At 43.8% G+C, this 18,577-nt stretch overlaps 1 protein-coding gene across 2 annotated transcripts in view; it reads left to right on the forward strand.

Annotated features, from left to right (window-relative positions):
* Nucleotides 1–18,577, forward strand: part of RNASET2 (ribonuclease T2) — a 200,511-nt gene that overhangs the window by 79,916 nt on the left and 102,018 nt on the right. For both annotated transcript variants that reach the window (XM_069769450.1, XM_069769451.1), the window contains exon 3: nucleotides 11,207–11,267. In XM_069769450.1, the coding sequence (XP_069625551.1) occupies nucleotides 11,207–11,267 (61 nt within the window). The remainder of the gene's footprint in view (nucleotides 1–11,206; nucleotides 11,268–18,577) is intronic.

An 18,577-nucleotide genomic window follows, 5' to 3' on the forward strand; every position in this document is an offset into this window, starting at 1 on the left:
CTCACCACACATCTAGATAAGTTCCTTAGGGGGTCTACTTTCCAAAATGGTGTCACTTGTGGGGGGTTTCAATGTTTAGGCACATCAGTGGCTCTCCAAACGCAACATGGCGTCTCATCTCAATTCCTGTGAATTTTGCATTGAAAAGTCAAATGGCGCTCCTTCGCTTCCAAGCTCTGTCATGCGCCCAAACAGTGGTTTACTTCCACTTATGGGGTATCGGCGTACTCAGGACAAATTGTACAACAAGGTTTGGGGTCCATTTTCTCCTGTAACCCTTGGTAAAATAAAACAAATTGGAGCTGAAGTAAATTTTTTGTGAAAAAAAGTTAAATGTTAATTTTTATTTAAACATTCCAAAAATTCCTGTGAAACACCTGAAGGGTTAATAAACTTCTTGAATGTTGTTTTGAGAACCTTGAGGGGTGCAGTTTTTAGAATGGTGTCACACTTGGGTATTTTCTATCATATAGACCCCTCAAAATGACTTCAAATGAGATGTGGTCCCTAAAATAAAATGGTGTTGTAAAAATGAGAAATTGCTGGTCAATTTTAACCCTTATAACTCCCTAACAAAAAAAAATTTTGGTTCCAAAATTGTGCTGATGTAAAGTAGACATGTGGGAAATGTTACTTATTAAGTATTTTGTGTGACATATCTCTGTGATTTAATTGCATAAAAATTCAAAGTTGGAAAATTGCGAAATTTTCAACATTTTTACCATATTTGCGTTTTTTTGACAAATAAACGCAGGTAATATCAAAGAAATTTTACCACTACCATGAAGTACAATATGTCACGAGAAAACAATGTCAGAATCACCGGGATCCGTTGAAGTGTTCCAGAGTTATAACCTCATAAAGGGACAGTGGTCAGTATTGTAAAAATTGGCCCAGTCCATAACGTGCAAACCACCCTTGGGGGTAAAGGGGTTAAAGGGACTCTGTCACCTGAATTTGGAGGGAACAATTTTCAGCCATAGGGGCGGGGTTTTCGGGTGTTTGATTCACCCTTTCCTTACCCGCTGTCTGCAATATTGGATTGAAGTTCATTCTCTGTCCTCCATAGTACACGCCTGCGCCTATATCATTGATCAACGTGGATTATAAAATTTTTACCAAAATTCTAGCCATAAGACTGAACTCAATTATACTAGACCTCATACACCCAGACCAATCGGGTTTCATGCCGGGTAAAAATACTTCCATTAACATTAGACGAGTCCTATCGGTAGTTCAATACAGTTCACTAGTGTCAGATAATTCCTGGGCGCTGGCATCGCTGGATGCAGCCAAGGTCTTTGATTCTTTCGAATGGCCCTTTCTCTCAGCCTGCCTGCAAAAACATGGTGTCGGAGACAAATTCTTACGGTGGGTGGGTCTATTATATATCAAATCTAGAGCTCGTCTAGTAGTAAATGGTACAATTTCTAACCCCTTCTCACTACATAGAGGAACCTGTTGTGAATTCTGTGGCTGAGTTCACTTCTGTGGTCACAAGTGGTATTGCAGTCTCTGGGCTTCCTCCCTCAGGTGTTTTGGTGAGCTCGTTGGCTGCCTTGCTATTTAGCTCCACCTGAGTCTGTCTTCCTTGCTCCTTGTCAATGTTCCAGTGTTGGATCTGAGCTACTGCATCTTTTCTTGGGCCTGCTGCTCTGCTAGATAAGTGCTTCTAGTTTGTTTTCTGTTTTTTCTGTCCAGCTTGTTATTATCTTTTGCTGGAAGCTCTGAGAAGCAAAGGGGTGCACCGCCGTGCTGTTAGTTCGGCACGGTGGGTCTTTTTGCCCCTTTGCGTGGTTTTCGTTTTAGGGTTTTTTGTAGACTGCATAGTTCTCTTTGCTATCCTCGCTCTGTCTAGAATATCGGGCCTCACTTTGCTGAATCTATTTCATTCCTACGTTTGTCTTTTCATCTTGCTAACAGTCATTATATGTGGGGGCTGCCTATTCCTTTGGGGTATTTCTCTGAGGTAAGTCAGGCTTGTATTTCTATCTTCAGGCTAGTCAGCTCCTCAGGCAGTGCCGAGTTGCATAGGTAGTTGATAGGCGCAATCCACTGCTGCTTCCAGTTGTGTGAGGATAGATCAGGTACTGCAGTCTACAGAGATTCCACGTCTCAGAGCTCGTCCTATTGTTTTGGGTTATTGCCAGATCTCTGTATGTGCGCTGATTACTGCACGCTGTGTTGCCTGATTGCCAGCCATAACAGTACAAGGAGCCATTCAATGATTTCCAATAGAGGGAAAAAAGAAATCCTGACATCATTTTTTTTTCTTAGCTCTGTCTTCAGTCTTTTTTTTCCCCTAGACATTAGAGTGCTTCAGGACACAGCTGTGGACATGGATATTCAGGCTCTGTGCTCCTCAATGGATAATCTCGTTGTAAATGTACAAAAGATTCAAGATACTATTGATCAGAAATCGATGCTAGAACCAAGAATTCCGATTCCTGATTTGTTTTTTGGTGACAGAACTAAGTTCCTGAGCTTCAGAAATAATTGTAAGCTATTTTTGGCCTTGAAACCTCATTCTTCTGGTAATCCTATTCAACAGGTTTTGATTATTATTTCTTTTTTGCGCGGCGACCCACAGGACTGGGCGTTTTCTCTTGCACCAGGAGATTCTGCATTGAGTAATGTTGATGCATTTTTCCAGGCGCTGGGATTGCTTTACGATGAGCCTAATTCAGTGGATCAAGCTGAGAAAAATCTGCTGGCTTTATGCCAGGGTCAGGATGATGTAGAAGTATATTGTCAGAAATTTAGAAAATGGTCAGTACTCACTCTGTGGAATGAATCTGCACTAGCGGCTTTGTTCAGAAAGGGTCTCTCTGAAGCTCTTAAGGATGTAATGGTGGGATTTCCTATGCCTGCTGGTTTGAATGAGTCTATGTCCTTGGCCATTCAGATCGGTCGTCGCTTGCGCGAGCGTAAATCTGTGCACCATCTGGCGGTATTGTCTGAGAGTAAGCCTGAGCCTATGCAGTGCGACAGGACTATGACTAAAGTAGAACGGCACGAACACAGACGTCTGAACAGACTGTGTTTCTATTGTGGTGATTCTACTCATGCTATTTCTAATTGTCCTAAACGCACTAGGCGGTTCGATAGCTCTGCCGTTATTGGTACTGTACAGTCCAAATTCCTTTTGTCCATTACCTTAATGTGCTCTTTGTCATCATATTCTGTCATGGCGTTTGTGGATTCAGGCGCTGCCCTGAATCTGATGGATTTGGATTATGCTAAACGTTGTGGATTTTTCTTGGAGCCTTTGCGGTGTCCTATTCCGTTGAGAGGAATTGATGCTACACCTCTGGCCAAGAATAAGCCTCAGTACTGGGCCCAGCTGACCATGTGCATGGCTCCTGCACATCAGGAAGTTATTCGCTTTTTGGTACTGTATAATTTGCATGATGTGGTCGTGTTGGGGTTGCCATGGCTACAAACCCATAATCCAGTATTGGATTGGAACTCTATGTCGGTAACCAGCTGGGGTTGTCAGGGAGTACATGGTGATGTTCCATTTTTGTCTATTTCGTCATCCATTCCTTCTGACATCCCAGAGTTCTTGTCGGACTTTCAGGATGTATTTGAAGAGTCCAAGTCTGATGCCCTTCCTCCGCATAGGAATTGTGATTGTGCTATCGATTTGATTCCTGGTAGTAAATTCCCTAAGGGTCGTTTATTTAATTTGTCCGTACCTGAACACACCGCTATGCGCAGTTATGTGAAGGAGTCCCTGGAGAAGGGACATATTCGCCCATCGTCGTCACCATTGGGAGCAGGGTTCTTTTTTGTAGCCAAGAAGGATGGTTCGCTAAGACCGTGTATTGATTACCGCCTTCTTAATAAGATCACTGTTAAGTTTCAGTATCCCTTGCCATTGATTTCTGACTTGTTTGCTCGGATTAAGGGGGCTAGTTGGTTTACTAAGATTGATCTTCGTGGTGCGTATAATCTGGTGAGAATCAGGCAGGGAGATGAATGGAAAACGGCATTTAATACGCCCGAGGGTCATTTTGAGTATCTGGTGATGCCGTTCGGACTTGCCAATGCTCCATCTGTTTTTCAGTCTTTTATGCATGACATTTTCCGTGAGTATCTGGATAAATTCTTGATTGTTTACTTGGATGACATTTTGATCTTCTCAGATGATTGGGAGTCTCATGTGAAGCAAGTCAGAATGGTTTTCCAGGTACTGCGTGCTAATTCCTTGTTCGTGAAGGGATCAAAGTGTCTCTTCGGTGTGCAGAAAGTTTCATTTTTGGGGTTCATCTTTTCCCCTTCTACTATCGAGATGGATCCGGTTAAGGTTCAGGCCATCCAGGATTGGACTCAGCCGACATCTCTAAAAAGTTTGCAGAAATTCCTGGGCTTTGCTAATTTTTATCGTCGCTTCATCTGTAATTTTTCTAGCATTGCCAGACCATTGACCGATTTGACCAAGAAGGGTGCGGATTTGGTTAATTGGTCTTCTGCTGCCGTGGAAGCTTTTCAGGAGTTGAAGCGTCGTTTTTGCTGTGCCCCTGTGTTGTGTCAACCTGATGTTTCTCTTCCGTTCCAGGTCGAGGTTGATGCTTCTGAGATTGGTGCAGGGGCGGTTTTGTCACAGAGAGGTTCTGGTTGCTCAGTGTTCAAACCATGTGCTTTCTTTTCCAGGAAATTTTCTGCTGCTGAGCGTAATTATGATGTGGGCAACCGAGAGTTGCTGGCCATGAAGTGGGCATTCGAGGAGTGGCGTCATTGGCTTGAGGGTGCTAAGCATCGCGTGGTGGTTTTGACTGATCATAAGAACCTTACTTATCTTGAGTCTGCCAAGCGCTTGAATCCTAGACAGGCCCGTTGGTCGTTATTTTTTGCTCGTTTTGATTTTGTGATTTCATACCTTCCGGGCTCTAAAAATGTGAAGGCGGATGCTCTGTCTAGGAGTTTTGTGCCCGACTCTCCGGGGTTATCTGAGCCGGCGAGTATCCTCAAGGAAGGAGTCATTGTGTCTGCCATCTCCCCTGATTTGCGGAGAGTGTTGCAGAAATTTCAGGCTAATAAACCTGATCGTTGTCCGGCCGAGAAACTGTTCGTCCCTGATAGGTGGACTAGTAAAGTTATCTCTGAACTTCATTGTTCGGTGCTGGCCGGTCATCCAGGAATCTTTGGTACCAGGGAGTTGGTTGCTAGATCCTTCTGGTGGCCATCTCTGTCACGGGATGTGCGTGCTTTTGTGCAGTCCTGTGGAATTTGTGCTAGGGCTAAGCCCTGCTGTTCACGTGCCAGTGGGTTGCTTTTGCCCTTGCCGGTCCCGAAGAGGCCTTGGACACATATTTCGATGGATTTCATTTCTGACCTTCCCGTTTCTCAAAAGATGTCTGTCATTTGGGTGGTCTGTGATCGCTTTTCTAAAATGGTCCATCTGGTGCCCTTGGTTAAATTGCCTTCCTCCTCTGATTTGGTGCCTTTGTTCTTCCAGCATGTGGTTCGTTTACATGGCATTCCTGAGAATATTGTTTCTGACAGAGGTTCCCAGTTTGTCTCGAGGTTCTGGCGAGCCTTTTGTGGTAGGATGGGCATTGACCTATCTTTTTCCTCGGCCTTCCATCCTCAGACTAATGGCCAGACCGAACGAACCAATCAGACCTTGGAAACATATCTGAGATGTTTTGTTTCCGCTGACCAGGATGATTGGGTGTCATTTTTGCCGTTGGCTGAGTTCGCCCTTAATAATCGGGCCAGCTCGGCTACCTTGGTCTCTCCATTTTTCTGCAATTCTGGGTTCCATCCTCGTTTCTCTTCAGGACAGGTTGAGTCTTCGGACTGTCCTGGTGTGGATTATGTGGTGGACAGGTTGCAGCAGATCTGGACTCAGGTAGTGGACAATTTGACCTTGTCCCAGGAGAAGGCTCAGCTTTTCGCTAATCGCAGACGCCGTGTGGGACCCCGACTTCGTGTTGGGGATCTGGTTTGGTTATCTTCTCGTCATATACCTATGAAGGTTTCCTCTCCTAAATTTAAACCTCGTTTTATTGGTCCGTATAGGATTTCTGAGATTCTCAATCCGGTGTCTTTTCGTCTGACCCTCCCAGACTCCTTTTCCATACATAATGTATTCCATAGGTCGTTGTTGAGGAGATACGTGGCACCTATGGTTCCATCTGTGGAGCCTCCTGCCCCTGTTTTGGTGGAGGGGGAATTGGAGTATATTGTGGAGAAGATTTTGGATTCTCGTGTCTCTAGACGGAAACTCCAGTATCTGGTCAAATGGAAGGGTTATGCTCAGGAAGATAATTCCTGGGTTTTTGCCTCTGATGTCCATGCCCCAGATCTTGTTCGTGCCTTTCATGTGGCTCATCCTGGTCGGCCTGGGGGTTCTGGTGAGGGTTCGGTGACCCCTCCTCAAGGGGGGGGTACTGTTGTGAATTCTGTGGCTGAGTTCACTTCTGTGGTCACAAGTGGTATTGCAGTCTCTGGGCTTCCTCCCTCAGGTGTTTTGGTGAGCTCGTTGGCTGCCTTGCTATTTAGCTCCACCTGAGTCTGTCTTCCTTGCTCCTTGTCAATGTTCCAGTGTTGGATCTGAGCTACTGCATCTTTTCTTGGGCCTGCTGCTCTGCTAGATAAGTGCTTCTAGTTTGTTTTCTGTTTTTTCTGTCCAGCTTGTTATTATCTTTTGCTGGAAGCTCTGAGAAGCAAAGGGGTGCACCGCCGTGCTGTTAGTTCGGCACGGTGGGTCTTTTTGCCCCTTTGCGTGGTTTTCGTTTTAGGGTTTTTTGTAGACTGCATAGTTCTCTTTGCTATCCTCGCTCTGTCTAGAATATCGGGCCTCACTTTGCTGAATCTATTTCATTCCTACGTTTGTCTTTTCATCTTGCTAACAGTCATTATATGTGGGGGCTGCCTATTCCTTTGGGGTATTTCTCTGAGGTAAGTCAGGCTTGTATTTCTATCTTCAGGCTAGTCAGCTCCTCAGGCAGTGCCGAGTTGCATAGGTAGTTGATAGGCGCAATCCACTGCTGCTTCCAGTTGTGTGAGGATAGATCAGGTACTGCAGTCTACAGAGATTCCACGTCTCAGAGCTCGTCCTATTGTTTTGGGTTATTGCCAGATCTCTGTATGTGCGCTGATTACTGCACGCTGTGTTGCCTGATTGCCAGCCATAACAGGAACCCGCCAGGGATGCCCCCTTTCCCCGGCTCTCTTCGCTCTCGCGATAGAAGCACTGGCGATACGTGTAAGGTCTTCTCCGGATATTAAAGGTATAGACATAGCTGGTCGGGTAGACACTATTGGCACAGATAATTGCTACTATAGACGAATTTAGTAAATACTCGGGCCTATACATAAATTGGGACAAATCCACGCTGATGCCACTCTCCCATACTCCAATGCTCCGCCTTGGGTCCCTCTCTCCCCTTCCTATTGTAACCAGCTTCAAATACCTAGGTGTACACATCCCTCAATTTAGCAGATTCGACTTACAATTTAATATATTTTCCCTGATAGAATTGGTTAAAGATAAATTTGCAACTTGGACTAAACTTCCACTCTCGGTAGCTGGCCGTATTATTTTAATTAAAATGATACTGCTCCCTAAGCTTAGTTATTCCCTTCAGCACAGTGCAGCGCCAATCCCTAAATCCTTTTTTGCCACTGTGATCTCTCAAATAACAACTTTCATCTGGGGGAACTCTAGGCCTAAACTTAAATTATCCATGCTACAGAGACCAAAACAGAGGGGGGGGGGGGGGGGGGGGCGGCATTGCCCGATCTCTATCTCTATTATCTGGCCGGCCAGGCTAGAACTCTTAACAAGTGGATGCCTGGTAGATCTCCCCCCAATTCTGAAAATCACCTATTTCATTTGGCCCAAATTGATTGTCCACTAAACTTTCTAGAGATGGGCAAAAATAATGTCCCACGTTTGCTACATTTACTTCGTTTGTCGCGATTAGTTTGGAGGCAAATAAAAAAAATTATCAGATTCACAGCCATTATAGCAGAGATGCCCCTGTGGAGCAACAGCTATTTCCCTGCTCTGTCTAGTCACCCGTCCACTGACTTTTGGGTATCGCATGGTGTCTTCTCAATAGGCGATCTATACAATGGGGGAATCTTTATATCTTTTGAGCAACTTCAAGCTAAACATAGTTTACCGAGGTCTCAATTCTTTCGATATCTACAATTGAGGTCAGCCGTTCAATCGTGTATGAAACACTCGGGTACGGTTCGTGCTATATCCTCTCTGCCCTTGATAGGGATCCTCAACTCTCAGGGTCCTCAAGGTCTTATCTCCTCCCTCTATACTTACTTGCTTTCTTCGGGAGCCACACCTACTCTGGATTCTATTAAAGGGAAATGGGGGGGGGGGACTTCTTTCCAATATACAGGAAGAGGATTGGGAAGACGTTCTTGAATCTCCAATTAAAGTATCCCCATCAGTTAATAACAGGATGACCCAGCTATACATAATAATGCACCAAGCGTACTTAACTCCGGTACGGCTTTTTAAAATGGGTTGATTCCAAACGTCAGAGTGCTTGCGATGTCATACTCCGGACGCAGATTTCATTCACATGATATGGTATTGTCCTGTCACCTCTCATTATTGGAAGGAGGTTACATCCTTGTTGACGTCGCTGTTATCAACCCCTGTTCCCCTTGATCCACTAATTTGTATATTTGGCGTGTGGGAGGAGGAGAATTGGGATCATTATACTGGGATCCTCCTACGAGAGACCCTTTTTATGGCACGAAAGGTATTGGCACTGCGGTGGATGGGTAATTTGCGTCCCTGAGATCTTGGATTGACCTGGTGTACTCGATCATTCCATATGAACGCACACTATATCAAAACAGGGGGTGTCCTGGAAAATTTGAAAAATTTTTGGGTAGATGGAATTCTTCCCATCTTACTCTGTAGATATAACATGACTGGTTTCGGTACTGGGTAGAGATATAACATGGGCAACAGACCCGAGGTAAGGCGGCGTATTAGTAGTTAGAGTAGAGATAGATACAATTTAAGATTGACTTTCTATTTGTTACAGATAACTTGGTATCCTCACTCCATAGTTTCAAGAGTATGTTTGTATTTTAATGTATGTTTGCCATACATAATTCAGATCTATGGTTTACTATGTTCAAAATTTTGAAAACAAATGTGTATGTAACATAATTTCACTCTGTTATTAATAAACAAATAAAAAAAAAAATGCCAGTCTTGATGAATCGATGCCTATGTTTCCTATTAAAATGGACAGTATATGTAGTTTGTTATTCTGCATAGTTTGGATACATAACGCATATACTCGAGTATAAGCTGACCCAAGTATAAGCCGAGACCCCTAATTTTGCCACAAAAAACTGGGAAAACTTAATGACTCGAGTATAAGCCTAGGGTGGAAAACGCAGCAGCTACCGGTAAATGTCAAAAATAAAAATAGATACCAATAAAAGTTAAATTAATTGAGACATCAGTAGGTTAAGTGCTTTTGAATATCCATATTGAATCAGGAGCCCCATATAATGCGCCATACAGTTCATGATGGGCCCCATATAATGCTCCCTACAGTTTATGATGGGCCCCATAAGATGCTCCATCTAATATATGAAGCTGAATGTGTGTGTGTGTGTATGTATGTATGTGTGTGTGTGTATGTGTGTATGTCCGGGATTGGCATCTGCACCATCGCAGCTACAGCCACAAAATTTTGCACAGTCACACGTCTGCACCCCGAGAGCGTCATGGGCTATGTTGTGAGGCAAAATTTTAACCCCGCATGTTCCAATTCACCAAACAATTTTACCCCTATCTACATAATGGGAAAAAAGGGAAAGGAAAAGTGTTGGAGGCAAATTGACAGCTGCCAGATGTGAACAAGGGGGACTTAAAGAATGAGAGCGATGGTGCTAAAGAGTATATACCGTACAGTTGCTAAGGTGGGGCCCCGACATGGGATACTCCCCACACACGGGGATATGAACACACACAAAATGCACCACACACTACCACGTGTTTGAACACATATATCACCCTCAGCACACATTTCACCACACATACACCAACCTCGCCACATAAGTCCTCATGGAAAACTCGCCACACGCAAAACTTGCACACGTGGAAAAATTGCCACATGCACAAAAGTTGCAACACATGCAAAAGTTACCTCACACAAAACTTGCACATACTCAAAACGCACCACACATAAAACTCGCCACGCGCAAAACTCGCCATGCACAAAACTTGCTGCACACAACTTGCTACACTAACCTGTCACATGCAACTCGACACATAAAAAGTTGCTACACGCATGTCGCCACACAAAACTCGACACGTGCAACTTGACACATGAAACTTGCCCTAAAACACGAACAAGTCTGGTATTATCCTTCAAACTACAAGAGCAACAAATGTACCATATAGGAAATAAGGCAGCTGTCAGTCACATGACCTGTCTATTATGTGTATGTGGGAGCTAATATATACTGCCAGGGGGGAGGGCTTCCTGTTGGCTGGGGATTTATCAGGCTGCCAATAGCAACCAATCACAGCTCAGCTTCTATTTTGCTACAGTTCTATAGTTAATTAATCTTCGCTCTGATTAGTTAATATAGGCAACAAAGGACATTCTCAGTATAACAAAGCTTGTGTGAGGTAATAGCATGTCAGTTAGGGTGTGTTGGTGGAAAGGTTGATGTCAGTCACATAACCTCTATGTGAGAGGATATAGAAACTGCCAGTTAGACTATTTTTACCACAATAATGCCTCATAAGAAAAGGAATTCCATGGCAGGAATGTCAGCTGCTGCAAAAAGAAAAGCTGCATTACGTGCCAATGAAAAATGTGAAAACCGAGAAACAAGGCAGACACACATGAGAACAGCAGCTGCTTCCTCAAGAGCCAATGAACTTTCTGAGGAGAGGAGAGGGAAGCGAGGCTTGCAGACATGAAAACAAGAGCTGCTTCCTCAAGGGCCAATGAACTTTCTGAGGAGAGGGAAGCACTCCCTCTCCCCTGCCGACCCCTGGGAATGACTCGAGTATAAGCCGAGAGGGGCAATTTCAGCCTAAAAAATGGGCTTAAATTCTCGGATTATACTCGAGGTATATACAGTACTTTCCATTCCCTTATTCTATCAAAAGCAAATGATGGCAGACAGAAGAAACAGCCTCTTTTATGAAAGTAATACTGACACTACATTTTCTCTTTTTTTGGTCTAGAAAACACCCAGGTTGGAACAAGCTTATTTTGGTTCATCAGTGGCCAGTTACAGTATGTGAGGTAAGCTGCTCGATCTTCTGCAATAAAGAATCTTTTAAGCATATAGTGAAATTAATATTATTTGGCACTTGGTAACATTTACATTGCATTGTAGTTTTCGAGCTGACAATGAAAAAAGACAGACTTTGATCAATGGGAAACATTAGTTAAATAAACCTGTCCATCAAGTTCAGCCTTTCTGAGATCAACCATATATTTATGACCCTTAAGGTACCGTCACACTAGACGATATCGCTAGCGATCCGTGACGTTGCAGCGTCCTCGCTAGCGATATCGTCCAGTGTGACAGGCAGCAGCGATCAGGCCCCTGCTGTGCTGTCGCTGGTCGGGGAAGAAAGTCCAGAACTTTATTTGGTCGCTGGACTCCCCGTAGACATCGCTGAATCGGCGTGTGTGACACCGATTCAGCGATGTCTTCACTGGTAACCAGGGTAAACATCGGGTAACTAAGCGCAGGGCCGCGCTTAGTAACCCGATGTTTACCCTGGTTACCATCCTAAAAGTAAAAAAACAAACACTACATACTTACCTACAGCCGTCTGTCCTCCAGCGCTGTGCTCTGCACTCCTCCTGTACTGGCTGTGAGCGTCGGTCAGCCGGAAAGCAGAGCGGTGACGTCACCGCTCTGCTTTCCGGCCGCTGTGCTCACAGCCAGTACAGGAGGAGTGCAGAGCACAGCGCTGGAGGACAGACGGCTGTAGGTAAGTATGTAGTGTTTGTTTTTTTACTTTTAGGATGGTAACCAGGGTAAACATCGGGTTACTAAGCGCGGCCCTGCGCTTAGTTACCCGATGTTTACCCTGGTTACCGGCATCGTTGGTCGCTGGAGAGCGGTCTGTGTGACAGCTCTCCAGCGACCAAACAGCGACGCTGCAGCGATCCGGATCGTTGTCGGTATCGCTGCAGCGTCGCTTAGTGTGACGGTACATTTAAAGGGGTTTTCCCCACAAACGAAAGTACATTTTTAATCAATAGATGTTGGCATAATAATAACTAACACTATTGGAAGTTGTTACCCTTTAATGCCGTTTGTCATAAGATAAGCATTCAGCCCTTTCCTGAATGCCGTTATTGCACATGACAATGCTTCCTCTTTAGTTTCTCTGAAGCATGTGACAGTCCTTTGTATTACCCACACATGCAGTACATATAGACTTTGTAGGTTATATTCACAGGTTGCCTATTTGCTGCCTTTTTTCTGCAGCAAAACTGCCCTCATGGCAGTAAGAAACATGCTGCAAAAAGCAGGTTTGCTTTGTTTTTGCTTTGTTATTTTACTTGTTCTACCTGATCACCTGCTGTCATCTTGTCTCATTCTTTTTATACCTTGACAGGCTGTCACTGCCCTATTAACCTCTGCAATCTCTTCTCATCTCCAATTATCCCATGTCACCCTGTGTTATACCCTGTCATCTTCTTTTGTTCCCATCTCCCCCCTTGAGCATCACACCAAAGTGAGAAGCTTGTCACCAAAAGACAGTGAAATTAATGGTCACAGTCATCTGTAGGCGTCTGTTTGTTGCATTCTAAATGTAACATACTTTCATTCATAGTTGCCAACTTCAAATCCAGTTCCTTGAAAAAGTATTCATACCTCGTAAACTTTTCCACATTTTTTTCATTGTACACCCACAAACTTAAATATATTTTATAGAGATGATATGTGATATACCAACACTAACAAGCAAGTATTTGTGAAGCGTTAAGGAAATTATGCATGGTTTTCTAATTATTATAAAATATGAAAATTGTGACTTTCATTTGTATTCAGCCCCCTGAGTCAATACTATGTAGGACCATCTTTTGGTACAATCACTGCTGCAAGTATTTTGGGGTTTGTCTCTACCAGCTTTGCACATCTAGAGGCTGATTTTTTTTTTTTTGCGCAAGCTTTGCAATCTAGCTCTATCTCAGTGATCAACAATTCTCAAGTCTTTTCACAGGTTCTCAGTGGCATTTAGGTCTGGACTTTGACTGGGCCATTCACACACATGAATATTCTTTGATCAAGATCTTTCCATTGTAGCTGTGGCAGTATGATTAGGGTCAGTGTCCTGCTGGAAAGTGAACCTACGCCCCAGTCTCAAGTCTTTTGCAGCTTCCAATAGGTTTGCCTCCAAGATTGCCCTGTATTTAGCACATCCATAAAATAACCTCTGGAGGCAGATTCTCAGAGAGATCTGTGTCTGGCCCATAGTTCTTAACAAGTTCATCTACATAGGGAAATGTTTTTCAACAACTGAAGAAATGTAAAGTATTAACGTTTTCCGTTTAAAAAAAAAAAATCTAAACTTTTTTTTATGGCTATCCAAACTTTTTCAATTATTTCCTATTTTATATTTTCCACCTTTAAACACAAGGGGGATCAGCTGGTGAAATTTGGCATGAAAACCTTTTGTACTGTTAGCTCACATTACGAATGCAGTAAATGTGGGCGGGATCTACTCACATGTGTGATGTCACTCCTCTCCTCCGCTTCTGGTAGCTTACAAAAAGATAAGGGAGACGTTTAGGATCACAATGCGGCGCCATTTTGTTGGTGGCTGCAATGTGATACTGATCAGTGGAAACTGTCACTGAGTACGGCCGACAGCACAGATCCTGTTAGATGGTGTTGTTTGTTGTATCACGTGTTGGCATTAGATACGCAAACTATATAATGCGTTGGAATTAGATACACATGATTTAAACACTGAAATCATGGGACCAAGAAGGATATCGGAGAATCTCAAAGACAGCTATTTTGCAGTCTCTTAACCCCTTTCTGACATTAGATGCACCATCCCGTCCATGTGCCCCTGGGCCCGTTCGACCATGGACAGGATAGTATGTCATAGCCTATCGGCGGCGCGTACGGGTTGTGTGCGTCCGATCGGGGCCGGGTGTCAGCTGATTCTCACAGCTGACACCCAGCACTTAGTGCCAGGCACAGTCAGCACTTAGTGCCAGGCAATCGGCACAAGCAGGGGAGAATCATTCTACCCGGCTTGTGCCGATCGCCGGCAGAGCAGGGGAGAATGATGAGACCCGTGTTCAGCACCCGGCATCAGGGAACAGCGCTTACTGTAATGCTTCTTTCCCAGCATCGATGCATGTCACATGGATGACATCCATTGTGTTATGGGTATGCACATGTGCTGGATGTTTTGTGGCCTGTGCTGACATTAAAAAATGGACATGTCAGAGTGTTTTGTGTTATGATCCGGTGGTCTAGGAGCAACATGGAACGAGCTCTGTAGGAAGTGGTAACTGTACTGACCGCAGTCCCTAAGCTCAACACAACACTAGAAGTAGCCGTGGAATGCTCCTAACTCTCCCTAGGCATCTCGTCACAGCCTAAGAGCTAACTACCCCTAAAGATAGAAGCAGGAAAGCTATCTTGCCTCAGAGAAAATCCCCAATGGATAGATTAGCCCCCCACAAATAATGACTGTGAGTGGAGAGGGAAAAGCCATACACAGAATGAAACCAGGATGAGCACAGGAGGCCAGTCTAACTAAATAGATAGGACAGGATGGAATACTGTGCGGTCAGTATAAAACACTACAAAAATCCACGCAGAGTTTACAAAAAATCTCCACACCTGACTAAAGGTGTGGAGGGCAAATCTGCCTCCCAGAGCTTCCAGCAAGACAGAATTAATTCACACTGATAAGCTGGACAAACATAGAAAGCACAGAATGGATAAGTCCACAATCTATGGACAGAAAAGGGCAAGCAAAAACTTAGCTTAGCTGAACTGGTCAGGATAACAGGGAACTCCAAAGAGATGTGAATCCAACCAGGAACCATCTACAAGTGGCACTGGCTGAAGATAGAGCCAGACTTAAATAGCCGAGCAGAAGAGACGATAAGTGGAGGCAGCTGATGACAGCTAACTCCAAGGAGCAGCCATACCACTAGAAACCACAAGAGGGAGCCCAAGAGCAGAACTCACAAAAGTGCCACTTACAACCACCGGAGGGAGCCCAAGAGCGGAATTCACAATAGTTTTGCCTACAAACACACGGTCCGTGGAAACACACTGACGTGCACAGACCCATTCACTTGAATAGGCAAATAGCACTCTGTTCCTCCCGAGTCTCTCCGCATGGCTGCCCAATGGTCTAAAATTCTGTGACACACCCATGGTGTCAATATGATCACTGCACCCCTAGATGAATTCATTGAGAGGTGTAATTCGTAAAATGGGGTCACTTATGGGGGGGTTCTGCTGTTTTGGCACCTCATGGGCTTTCCCAGTGGGTCATGGCACCTGCAAACCATAACAGTAAAATCTGGCGCTCATTCCCTTCTGAACGCTGCCATGTGTCCAAACAGTGGTTTCCCCCCACATTTGGGGTGTCAGTGTACTCGGGACAAATTGCACAATAACTCTTGGGGTCCAATTTCTTCTGTTACCCTTGGAAAAATAAAAAATTGGGGCGAAAAGATCATTTTTGTGGGAAAAAAATTTATTTTTATTTTTGCGGCTCTGTTATAAAGTTCTGTGAAGCACTTGGGGGTTTAAAGTGCTCACCACACTTCTAGATAAATTCCTTGGGGGGTCTAGTTTCTAAAATGGTGTCACTTGTGGGGAGTTTCCACTGTTTAGGCACATCAGGGGCTCTGCAAACGCGACATGACGCCTGCAGACCATTCCAAAATGTCACTACTTCCCTTCCGAGCCCCGACATGTGCCTGTACAGTATTTTTCTCCCACATATGGGGTATCAGCGTACTCAGGACAAATTGGACAACAACTTTTGAGGTCCAACTTCTCCTGTTACCCTTGGGAAAATAAAACACTGGGGACTAAAAGATTGTGGAAAAAATATGATTTTTTTATTTTCACGCCCGGGCGCTATAAACTTTAGTAGTAGAGGGTAAGACGTGCACTCTCGCTATAGGTGGTGCAGACTGAACATGGAGGGGTTCTCCACACTATCGTCTTGGATAACAACAGTCGCACTCAAGAATGAAAGTCTTGAAATTTCTTTGCCAAACAAACGTGGTTTTTTTATTGTTGTAAGTGAACACCAAAGAAATATCACCGCAGTATTTACAGAGAGATTCAAAGTTTTTCAGGGTAACGTTTCGACCCGCCGGGTCTTTCTCAAACCCCACTGTAACAAAAATATGTACAACATCACAACACATGAAACCAAAACACGAACAACATGAATAGCTAGGATTTATATACATATATACAAAAATAAATATAAAGAGAGTCCCTATATTGTTGAAAATTACGAAAACGTCGCCCAGACTGTGGACATGGCGACAGCACGACAGGAACTAATGAAATCCTGGCAGGTATACTGGTACAGAGCTTCAGACTTTAAAACGGACATATATTGACAAGGTAGAAAAAAACATCTAGAATCTGTATACATATTCCAAAAGAGGAGTATACTATAGAAACGGGATTCCTAGAGGGCAGACATTCTAGTGGAATCCACCATAACCGTAACACATAAATATCCAAGGTGCTGGCTCTGTAGGATAACAATCTTGCACAAATACTACAAAACGCAGGATACATGCACAAACAGTATAAAGCGAACAAAACCTTGTAAAAAAGCTAAATAGGATAGACACCACAGATGGTGGATACTAATAGAAGCTGGGGACTGACTGACCTTTGAAAAAAGTAGAAATCATGAAGGGCACAGATCCCTGGAGGATAGCAGGAGTCCCGTTAGGGGCTATAAGAAAGAAAGCCGGAGGGGTAAGTGAATTGGCTAAAGAAATACGCATCCAAAATAGCAGGAGGAAAGCAGGTAGATAAAAGTTACCTAGGCTGTAGCTGCAGCAGGTGTCTGCGGTGGTGGTGTGTGTGGGAGCAGGGGAAAGGAGGCGCCTTATGTATCTGGCGGCAGGAAGTGCCGACCAGGAAATGCGCAAGCGCACTAGCGCTATAACAAGTGCGAGGTATGGAACGCACAGGGCCCGGGAGCATGCGCGGTAGCGCTGTGAAGTGGAACGCACGGTGTCTATGGGCTAGGACGCGCAGGCGCTGTAAAGAGAAGCGCAGTAGTGCTGTGAAAAGACGCGCAGGCGCTGTCAGGAGGAGCGCTCCGTCCAGAGCAATGGACGGCAGTACAGGGGAGTAGTAACTGCGCAGGCGCACAGAGAAGCTGTGTGGCTGGGGCGCAGAAAGCTAAAGTAGCAGTATAAATGGTAATAAAGGCTATGGAACGAAAAAGCCTAGTAGGGGCAGCGTATGTAGAGATAAATAGAGGAAGAAGGGAAAGGCAGACTATGATGGGAATATGGAGAAGGCGGGGAGTATGTGTGGAAGGTGGGAAATAAAAGCGGTGAGACAGAAAATACTGCTAAAGAGGGGAAATGAGCAGACAAAAATGAAAGAAAAAAAGATAAGGAAAAATGAGAAATAACAGGAAGTATGAAAAAATAAAAATAAAAAAATAATAAAAAAATAAAAAATAAAAATAATGAGAATAAAAATAAAACAGAAAAAAGAAAAGAAGTAATGATGATTGCTAAATGAGAGAAGAATGTTGGAAAAATAATGAAAATAAAATGAACCTACGACGCAATAACCCAAGAAAAAACGATATCTAGAAAAAAATAGAAGTTTGTGAAACTAAAGAAAAAAATAAAGATAAAGAAAAAATAATAATGATAAAAAAATAAAAAAATATAAAAAAAATAAAAAAATAAATAAAAAATAATAAAGAATAAGAAATAAAAATAAGAATAAAACTAAAAATCGACCATATGGAATACCATACTCACCCTGCGGAAGAGGCAGAGAGCTAATGTGTCTGCAAAAATAAAGTAAGAGTTAGTTTCTTTTCCATTTTTTCTCTTTTACTAATCCACCACCTGTATAGGTATAGAAGTTACCAAGGTTAGTTCACAATATTAAATGATTACTTAAATGTGAAGTCCAGTTCTCTGTTGAGGCCCTTAGGGGCCAATGTTTGAAGGGTGTAAATCCAGTAGGCCTCCCTTTCTTTCAAACGTCTGATGTGGTCACCACCTCTTCGAGGCCGCTTGACCTGTTCAATTACATGTACCCTTAGTTGCGAAACATTATGGTTCGCAATAACGAAGTGGTGGGGGACTGGTAGCCATGTCTTCTTGCAGCGTATGGTGGATTTATGACCAGCGATTCTGTCACGTAGATGTTGGGTAGTTTCACCCACATACAGTAAACCACACGGGCAATTTAGTAGGTGGACGACATAATTGGTGTCGCATGTGTAGAAGCCATTAATGTTAAAGTTTTTGCCCGTGTGGGGGTGGGTAATCCTGTCACCCTTGATGATGTTAGAGCAGGTGGCGCAGTTGAGGCACGGAAA

The sequence above is a fragment of the Ranitomeya imitator genome, chromosome 5 (genome assembly GCF_032444005.1).
Source record: "Ranitomeya imitator isolate aRanImi1 chromosome 5, aRanImi1.pri, whole genome shotgun sequence".
Classification (NCBI taxonomy): domain Eukaryota; kingdom Metazoa; phylum Chordata; class Amphibia; order Anura; family Dendrobatidae; genus Ranitomeya; species Ranitomeya imitator.